At 48.4% G+C, this 9,972-nt stretch overlaps 1 protein-coding gene across 1 annotated transcript in view; it reads left to right on the top strand.

Annotated features, from left to right (window-relative positions):
* Positions 1 to 6,993: 6,993 nt before the first annotated feature.
* The window catches only part of IGSF5 (immunoglobulin superfamily member 5), a 26,860-nt gene continuing 23,881 nt past the window's right edge, over positions 6,994 to 9,972 (top strand). Inside the window, exons 1-2 of the mRNA XM_027909156.1 lie at positions 6,994 to 7,103; positions 9,316 to 9,503. Coding sequence (XP_027764957.1) covers positions 9,446 to 9,503 — 58 coding nt within the window. The 5' untranslated portion in view covers positions 6,994 to 7,103; positions 9,316 to 9,445. The remainder of the gene's footprint in view (positions 7,104 to 9,315; positions 9,504 to 9,972) is intronic.

Here is a 9,972-nt window from a genome sequence, read left to right as displayed (position 1 = left end):
CAGCTTTCTATTCCTCGGAAATCACAGCTACAATTACACAATTACAGCTACAAACCGCTGCAGGGCACAGAACGTCATCAATTAGTTATGTGGTGTGATTTACACCTCCACAGCTTGTAGATCTTGCAGGCAGCTCTCTTCCCTTCATGTTTAATTTAATTATTAGGGCTGAAACAGCGGTTGTAAGTAAATGTTTGACTCGAGCCCGTAAAGGCACCTGCAGGTTTTACACGTGTTTCTGCTGGTGAGGGTTCAACCAGGGGATTAAAAAGCAGGGAGAGATGAGCCGTGAGCAGGAGTGATGTGAGTGATGCCCCCTCCTGAGGCGAGGAGGAGGAGGAGGAGGAGGAGGAACAGCGGCTCAGTGCTGAGAGGGAGGGTGTTTGATGCCCCTCTGTGCTCCCCTCAGCCCATTTTTGGGATTTCAACCTATAAACATGTAAATCTTTACGATGTTCTCGAGATCTTTCGGTGCTCACCAGTTCCCTAAGAATTTATAGGATCTTATTTTAGGTACAAGTGTTGCAAAGACCAAATAGAATCCTGAAATCACAGAATGGTGACCTCTAAAGGTCATTTAATCCAACCCCCTCTGCCACGGGCAGGGACATTTTTAATTTGATCAGGTTGCTCAGAGCCCTGTCCAGCCTGGCCTTCAATGTTTCCAGGGATGGGGCATCTACCACCTCTCTCTGGGCAACCTGTTGCAGTTTTTTAGCCCTCTCATTGAAAAAAAAACTTCTTCCTTTCTAAATCGACCCTCCCTCATTTTAAGGCCATCCCCCCTTGTCCTGTCACTGCATCCCCTTGTAAAAAGTCCCTTCCCAGCTTTCTTGCAGGCCCATTTTAGACACTGGCAGGGGTTCTGAGTTGTCCCTGGAGATTTCTCTTCTCCAGGCTGAGCAGCCCCAACCCTCTCAGCCTGAATATCAATATAAAGTTTACTTGCTCCTGTAGAAGAGAAAGCCAAAATACAGCAGTGATCCATCACTCTGCCACCTAAAGAGACATGAATATCTGCAACCATCTCTGCCAGAGACTTCACTTACTGCAAAAGGGCAGCTTTCAGTCACAGGCTTGACATCACAAAAACAGCGCAGAGGAGACGTTGATTTAAAAAAAAAAACAAAAAAACAAACCACCAAACAATACAACCCTGCCATTTCTACTTGGTGATGTTAACAATGCCCAAAGGGAGCAGTAGGATGTCAGTCACAGGGATGCATTTCATGAAAATGCATAAAAAGAAGCAGCTCCTCCAGTGAAACACCCACTGTCACGGTGACAATCTGCTCCCTCATCACTGCAGGGGCAGTTTGGATCCTGCCTGCAGGTCACTCGGGGAATTGGTATCTGTTGATGTCATTGATATTCTGTTCTCAGAGGCTCCTCATAACTGGCAGCCTTGCAAAATCATCAGGAGAGGAAGAAAAGGGGGGGTAATTTCATGGTCCCGTGGTAGTTTTCCCGGCTTTTTCAGGGAAGTCCTGTGGGATGTGGAGCCCTGGACCAGGCAGTGTTCACCTGACACACTGGCAGACAGGTGTTGAACACCACCGGTTTGGAAGGAGCTCTGGAATACATTTGCACTTTGCCTGAACTCCTGGAAGAATCTGGCTCAGGAGGGAGCCTAAAAAACATGACCTTAAGCAATAATAAAAAAGATGTAATGAGTGGAGAGAATGATGTTTACATTTTCTTGGCACGTTGAAAAGTTCTTTAGGAAGAAACTGGAAGATAATCAGAGCAATTAAGCTTGTTTGGATGGGAGACAAAGCATTTCTAAAGCTGAAGAAAATGTTGCCAGGGGAACTGCTGTATTAAAGAGCACTAAAAATTTCCCTCTCGGATTTACACTCCTCCTGACAGCACCAAACCTGCATCTCCTGTCATCCTGTGATAAACTTTCTTATTTCATGCTGCCTGGACTTCATCTGCATTCCCAGAATTAGGATATTTGGGTTTTACCAGCTACGACTCACCCCCGATTTCAGTGCTGGAGAGGAGAAATACACCTGCCAGAGGGGAAACATGGAATGTGGCTCACAAGGAGTGCTGGCAGCAAAGTGCTGGAGAGCCACATTCCAGTTGTGCAGATTTAGTGAGGTCAAAAAAAAACTGCAAGGGAAGAAAAAAAAAAAGAAAAAAGAGTGGTTAATCCTGTGGTCTCCTGTGTGGGAAAATCTGGAGGGAGGTTATGTCCCAAAATTTCCTCTTTAAGGGGGCTCACAGCAATTCTTCACACAGCTATGGTTTTATAAATAATCAGCGAGGAAGAAAAGTAAATAACAGGGAAAAAAAAATCAAATTAGTTATGTTGGTCTTACGGGGGTTTTGAGAATTTACCCAGGCCTACGTTCAGGGCAGCACCCCTTCAGGAATCTTTAGATCAAGACAAAGATCACCTGCTTTCCTGGGGAAGAGAGAAAACAGGATTCCTCAAATCAATGGGAAGCATCTTTTGTTGGTGGGATTGGTCCCAGCTGACCTTGGCAACCTAAACCAGAAAGTCCAGTCTAATCCAGTCTTTCAGACAGCTCTGGAGTCAAAATAAGGAGGGAAGGAGGCAAGGACCCAACTTGCACTGAGTGTTTGCTGCTCCTGATGCTGAAAGCACAAAAGGGTGTCCCCAGAGCTGTCATACCCTCAAAAAGTGGGAACAACGTGGGGGGAAAAATGCATCTCAACATTCCCACAGGAAACACAAAGAGGAAATGGCACAGCCCTGTTATTTCTGGAGCTTTTCCTTAGGCTTCTGATTAAGGAACAGTGAAACTACACTAAGCTCAATTCAAAGGCTTTTAAAACTCATGAGACACAAAGAGAGGTCTGTGTGTCTCAGATCTCTACAGCTGATGCTGATAAAATGTATTTTGAGTGAGAAACACGCCTGGCAGAGCACCAAATATTTTGGCAAACAGTGGGAGAAAGAAGTAATGGCATAGAAAGAGAGGGGGGAAAAAAAACAGAGGCAGAGTTGGAAAAGTTATGGCTTAACATCTCTTTGGCTTCATTTGCTCCTGGAGAGCAGCATCCTGTAGGCATCAAGGCAGTTAATTCAGTCACAAGGGCAGCTTGTCTCCTCACTTAGTCTTTCCCAGATGTTTCATTTCTCCTGCTCTTCATGAGAGAAAAGAAAATGTTGTGTTTTTTTTTTTTTTTTTTGGTTTTTTTTGTTTTTTGTTTTTTTTTAATAGGGAGCCATTTCTCAAAATCCTTGCAACGGTCAAACCACTTTTCAAGCCCATTTTCATGAAGTAATGAAGAATTTTATTCCTGTTTCTAGCACTCGCCTGGAATCAGCTTTAATATTTTAAGTGCCCCTTCTCTGATGTTCTAATGCCCAAATTATCTGGTTATCCTTTCTTTGACTGAGCTAAATAACCCAAAGTAGAGCATGGAACTGTAGGGGCCGGGGATTTTACAAATGAAGGTGTTTAAATGCTGTTCATTTCCCATCACAGAATCATAGAATGGTCTGGCTTGGTAGGAACGTTAAAAATCATTTAGTTTTAACCTGCCATGGGCAGGGACACCTTCCACTAGCCCAGGTTGCTCAGAGCTTCATCCAGCCTGGCCTTGGACATTCCAGGGATGGGGCAGCCACAGCTTCTCTGGGCAACCTGTGCCAGTGCCTCTCCACCCTCACAGTAAAGATTTCTTTCCTGCTATCTAACCCAAACCTACTCTCTTTCAGCTTGAAACCATTCCCATCATGACAATTTGTCCAATTCTTCCGCGAGGGATAAAAAAAATTTACCCTCGTGGCTCCACTGGCAACGACAGGAGGCTCCCAGGAAGTCCATTTCCCTTGGAGCTTCTTGTGAGGGGTAGATTTACGTTCCAGACTAACACACTCCAGAACAAAAACTGGATGAGTTGCTCCAGCAGTTTCCACACCACACAAAGATGAGTTTGGAAGGGTTGGGAAGTGGGGGGAGAAATGAGTAAAAATCCTCCTACTTACAGGCAGAAGAAAAAGGAAGGAATGGAAAGAAGTGTCTTGAGGAACTGGAGTGGGAGGCAGGAATCTGCCTGGAGTGCAGGCTGATGATTCACAAAATGACTTTCCATTTAAATCAGAGTGGCAAACTTAAGGGCCTGATCTTTTGAGCAACCAGGGGCAGGGGCAGCCTGGGGCATGCAGGTTATCCTCAGCAGCTGGGGATTCAGCCACTTGATATTGTAGTGTCTTTACCCCACACCCTCCCTCACCTGTGCCAAAGGCTGCATCCATCACAGCATCATGGTCCATCAGACAAGTCAGAGTGAGGAAAGAGCTGACAGGGCACTAATAAATAAATAGTTCATAAAACATGAGTGCCTGTGCTGGTTGCCTAAGCAGCCTCAGGGAAAACAAAGGGCATTTGAATCTGTTCACTGAGCATCAGAATCAGCCAGGAAGATTCCAGCTGATGAAGCCAGGCCAGAGGGTGTGTGGGTGGAGGTGACAGGTGCTGATTCCCATTGGGGTCAGATCCAAGGCAGGATATAAACACAGCAAATGCTCCAGGCCATGACTCACCCGGTTCCCACTGTGGGCTTCAACCTTTCTCAGGGATTTTTGGGAGTCTTTTCCACTCCAATGAATCCCTGTGGGTGGGGCAGCAGCTCAGGTGCAGTTACCAGGCCATCCAAAGGGACCTTCACAAGCCTGGGGTCTAGGCGAACAGAAATATTTGTGACATCCAGCGAGGAGGAGCACAAAGTTCTGCACATCAGGTGTTGAAGGTATGAGCTGCAGTGGTCCCACCCAAGTGCCAGTGGGTGACAAAAACCTCAGTGAAGAGACCTGGGTGAAATGAACATCGGGGTGAACACGAGCCAGCAGTAAACTCTCACTGCAAACCAGGTACCAGGGGGACATTCCAGAAGCGTTGGTAGCAAATTCAGAGAAATTTATTCCCCTCCACTAGGCACATGTGGGAATCTGTGTGTGGTTTTATGCCCCTCAGCACAAGCTGGATACAGAGAATTCCAGTGGCAGGACATCAAGAGGACCAAGGTGCAGAGCACAGCACCAGAATGGGGATGCTGAGGGAGCAAGGCTTTAGTCTGGCAGAGAGAAGAGGGTGAGGGTGATCTAACAGCAGCTCAAATCTACCTGAAGAGCAATTAGAAAGATGACACAGCCAACCTCTTCTCAGCAGCTCTGTAAAAGTTTTAAAAGCAGCTATTATCCTTTCCAGAGCATTTTTACAGAGAGTTATCTATATTAATTCAAGCTAAAGATCCAGTCAATCTCTTTTAACCTTCTGCACTTGGGCAACCGGTGATGGAATCTGCTTATTAGGTGTTACCCCTTGTCTTCCTCTGGCTTTATTCAGACATAACTACACAGAAGGTATTTCAAGAATACTGTTATAAAAGTGGGGCTGTTGGTGGAATAAGAAAGTGGGCTTCTAGACCTTAAAAAAGGAGAAGTTTGTAAAAGCAAGAAAGCAGTAACAAAAAATTGTAACTGGTTAAAAAAAAATCTTCCTGGATGTTTCATAACTATTGTTTTTAACAAGGCAGGGTGAGGCTTTGTTTTTTTTTTTAATAAAACAAAGTTTTTGAAACGTCTTTTCGGAAATTGGTCACAATTCCCCAAGCAGAATGTTTCATTTCCCTTTCATTGTGGCATTAATTTCTACTTGCTAGAACTGCTGCTGTGCTTTGGAGGAAACATATTTCAGGAAAGTTGCTTGTCCTCTCTTTACTATTTAAGCTTCCCAGCAGATGGAGTCATCACAAAAATCTCCTGATGTGTCACATCAGTTCAACTCACTGACCTACAATGATGTGATGTGCAGGATGCAGTTCAGCTCTGGGAGGAAGAGGAAGGCTGCAAGAGCTGGACACAAGGAGGAATTTGTTGCTGGAAAGGGTGGTCAGACCATGGCAGGGGCTGCCCAGGGAGGTTTGGAGTGCCCAGCCCTGGAGGTGTCCAAGGCAGGCCTGGCCGTGGCACTCAGTGCTCTGGGCTGGGGGACAAGGTGGGGATGGGGCACAGGGGGGACTTGACGACCTTGGAAGGCTTTTCCAACCTCAGCGATTCTGGGATTTAGTGATTCTGCCACCACCTGCTGCATCCCTGTCCCTGGCCTTGTCCCCTGGCTGGGGCCCTTTGGTGCTGTATAAAATTTTACACGTGAAAGCTTTACACGCTAAGTTTTACAAAGCCTTGTTCTCCAGCCCTTCCCTTGCCCCACCTCCTCCAACTACATCCCCCTGGATGTTCCCTGGCCCTGCCCCATCCCCTCACCCTGCCAGGGGCTGCCGATGGACCTCGTGGGTGACAGCGGTGAGGGCAGGGCTGGCACGGGCACTTCTGCTCCCTGCCACGTGTCCTGCAGCACTGGAACAGCGGGATGAGCTCCAGCCTTGGCACCAGCACCTTCACACTCACCTGTGTCATTACAACAAGGGAAAACCCGTGCCAGGACCTTGGCACTCACCTGTGTCATCGTAACGGTGGGGGAAAAATCGGTGCCAGGCACCATCACACTCACCTGTGTCGTCGCGACGTGGGGGGGGGGGGGGGGAAACCAAATCGGTGCCAGCATCTCCGCACTCCCACGCGTCATTCCAGCGGGAAAACCGGTGCCCCCCATCTCCCCTGCGTGGCTGAACACCTGGAAGAACAGCCCCCCCCCTAATCCCATCCCGGCCGGGCTCTGCCCAGGGCCAGGCGCTGGCACCCGCCCAGCCGCTGGGCTGGGGTGGCGTGAAGTTTGTTCCCGGTGTGTGTCACCGGCCGTGCCTCACTTCCTCCCGTGGGACCGGTTAAACATTAACAGGGCGACCGACGGGCGTGTTGGGGCGGAGGGGAGGGGGGAAGGGGAGAGGCCACCCTGTCGTGCCACGGGGACAGTGCGGGACAGGCAGGTGCCCCAGGGCTGAGGGACAGGCACCTCGACCCCTGAGGGGGCTTTCCCCTGGAAACAAGGGGTGAGCGAACCCGGGAATCCTCGCTTTGAGCACCTCCAGCCTCCTCCTCCTCCTCCTCCTCCTCCTCCTCCTCCTCCTCCCGCACCCTCTGGCTTGGAAGAGTGAGCCGGACCTGTCGGCCCAAGGGAAGGCGGTGGGAGAACCTCTCGGCACACCGGGATGTGATCCAGGTAACCCCCTCCAGGAATTTTATTGGCTTCCCAGCGGAGGGAGCCGGAGGGCGAAGGGTAATTTAAGCCTTTGCCCTGCTCTGGCCCCAGCGGGAAGGCTGCCCTGGGGTGAACGGAGGCTCTTTGTGACTCCCCATCTCCCGCTCCGCTTTCCCGGCGCTCGGGATGGGCGTCCCAAAGCATCGTGTGCCAGGCTGGATCCGCTGCTATTCCTTTAGGACAATAATGTTGTTATTATCCCCCCCTTGCCTGCGTGGTGGATGAGAGAGGGCGAGGGGAGGGTGAGGGAGGGAGCAGCTCCGAGCAGCCCCGGCGATGAGAGTCACCCCCTGCACCTGCGGGGTTGAAAAGCGGGCACACCACAAACCCCGGGCATTTGATTCATCCTCGGCCAAAATATCCTGTTTCACCCGAGGATCAGATAATACCTCCCGGCCCTTCGAAAGTCCATTTCGAAACAAAGTGAAACGAAACGTTATAGAGACCTCCCTTCTCCCGCCCTGCTCTGCTTCACCCCACGCTGTTTACTGATTTGGCCCCGGATTTTGGCATCAGATTCTCTCCGCTTCATTTTTTTACCACAAAAAACAAACAAACAAACAAACAAACAAACAAACAAACAAACCACAAACACTTTGTCCAGGTCGGATTGCATGGGTGCAGCTGGATTTGAAGGTATGAAGGCTGCTCTGGCCAGGGGGGTTCTCTCCTGTCCTGTAGATCCTGCTGAGGGGATCATATGGCTTTTGCTTTTGTTTCCTGCTGCTTCACCTGGGCTGTTTCACTTCGAGTGACAGGTAATATTGACTCTTGTAACCACTGACTGATCTGTGTACGTGCCAAGAGCCATCCCAGCGGCAGAGCCAGGAGAAATCCCTCCAGGCCGTGCCCAGTGACCCTCCCTCGCCACACAGGAAAACAGGGAGAAGTGAGGGAAAGCCAAAACCTTTCCAAATGCCCTGGGTAAACCCAAGCAGGTGAAGAAAAAAACCTCACAGGTTTGGCTTAAATTGTTGCTTAGTTTATAGGGCTGTCCCTTAAGTTTTTAAGGTAAACTGAAAAGCCTGTAAAAAAAAAAAAAAAAAGGGAAAAGGTGGAGCAGGATGCCAGCTGGGCTGAGCAGAGAAGTCATTATGCCTTGCACGATGTGGTGCCACAAAGAACACCTCCCCTCCCCAAATCAGAGACACTTTCCTGACCAGAAGAAGTGTGGTCTGGCCACAAAACCACATCCTCTGAGTGCCTTGGCTTCTTTCTTGAGGTCAAGCTTTGGTTTCCCAGGGGAGAAGTTTGTAAACGAAGCAGCGCAGTCAAAGTCCCACATATTTTGAGAGGGAGGAGAACAGTATCTCACAAGTGAATCACAAACACTGAATGGCAGAAAATGCAGAAGTAAGGTGGTGGCTCACACCCAGGCTCTGTGTGTTATCTCTGACTGCAGTGGGGAGCTGCTGGTGGTTTATTTTGGGGCTTAAGGGGGCACTCTGAGGTTCAGGGAAATAAACCTGGGGATCTTCTTTGCATTACCAGCCTTTCTGAGTGCTCAGTCTGGGAAGAGAGGAGGAGATTTCATGTTTCTCATCCTTGCCCCAAGCCAAGTGAGATGGAGAGGCCAGAGTGGCAGGAGCTGTTCCTCCTGTCTGGGGTGGCCCCTCTGTGACAGGACTGCCACAGCAATGATGGCAGCAAGCTCTCCCTGGAAATGCATGGCTAGGAATGCCAGTTTTGGAGTAAAGCACACAGAAATGCATCAGAGCAACATGTGTGGGTGTATCCCTCCTGTCCTGAAGGATACCTGGCACAGGAGGCATAATCCCTTCCAAATGGAGGTCTGTGCCCCTCTGACCCCAAGGGAGTGGCTGGTGCCCTGCATGGCAGCGAGTGATGGAGCACAGGGTTCATCAGTCTGCCAGGACACCAGTGGCACATACACACACAGTTTTGGGCAGCTCAGAGAGTTATTTTTCCCAGTTGCTCATGGTTATCATCAGTGGTGAAGCTGGAGCTGCCCTGACCCAGTCAGTCCTGAAGCAGCAGTGCTGTAATAGCCAGGAGGGACTTACAGGCACAAGAGATGTGAGATCTTGTAGGAGGAGGTTTCTCTGCTGAGGAAAGTTCCTCTCTGTCTTTTGAAACAGTTACTTTGAGCAAAGATTCTGCTCTCCTTCCAAACCTTCCCTCATTTAATCTTTCCCCCCTGTTGGCATTCCAGGTCACACAAAGTCACATTGATCGCAGGACGCAAAGCAGCGACCTGATAAGTCCTTGTCCTTCAGCTTCTCCTCAAGGATGCACTGACTGCTGGTGGCTTTCTGCCTGAGGGACCAGGAGAGAATGCCCCAATGGAGAGGCTCCAGAGATCCATTTTACTTCCTCTCATCCTGACTGCCTCGCTGCCAGGTAGGGCACGTCCATAACCCGTGAAATGAGCCCCTGTGGGCTAAGTGTGGGAGAGAAATTAAAAACCCTGTAAATGGCTGTTCCTGGAGAGATCAGACTGGACAGTCAGTCCCTGAGTGGGATTGTTAAATTTGGGAAATAGATGAGCTTGCATTTCAAGCCTGAGTGATCTGATGAGTTAGAGTGGGGTTCAGTGAGCAGGATTGAGCCAGGTGTGGGGTGGGGAGGAGATGGGTACATTGCCCTCTTCCAATTTCTCCCTCTCCTTGTATTCCTCTTCCTTCTTTTTTTTTTTTTTTTTTTTTTTTTTTTTTTTTTTTTTTTTTTTTTTTTTTTTTTTTTTTTTTTTTTTTTTTTTTTTTTTTTTTTTTTTTTTTTTTTTTTTTTTTTTTTTTTTTTTTTTTTTTTTTTTTTTTTTTTTTTTTTTTTTTTTTTTTTTTTTTTTTTTTTTTTTTTTTTTTTTTTTTTT

This window comes from Empidonax traillii, unplaced genomic scaffold, assembly GCF_003031625.1.
Source record: "Empidonax traillii isolate 1590-97213 ecotype Southwest subspecies unplaced genomic scaffold, ASM303162v1 scaffold1966:size76252, whole genome shotgun sequence".
Classification (NCBI taxonomy): domain Eukaryota; kingdom Metazoa; phylum Chordata; class Aves; order Passeriformes; family Tyrannidae; genus Empidonax; species Empidonax traillii.
This window is presented reverse-complemented; position numbering and strand designations above follow the sequence as displayed.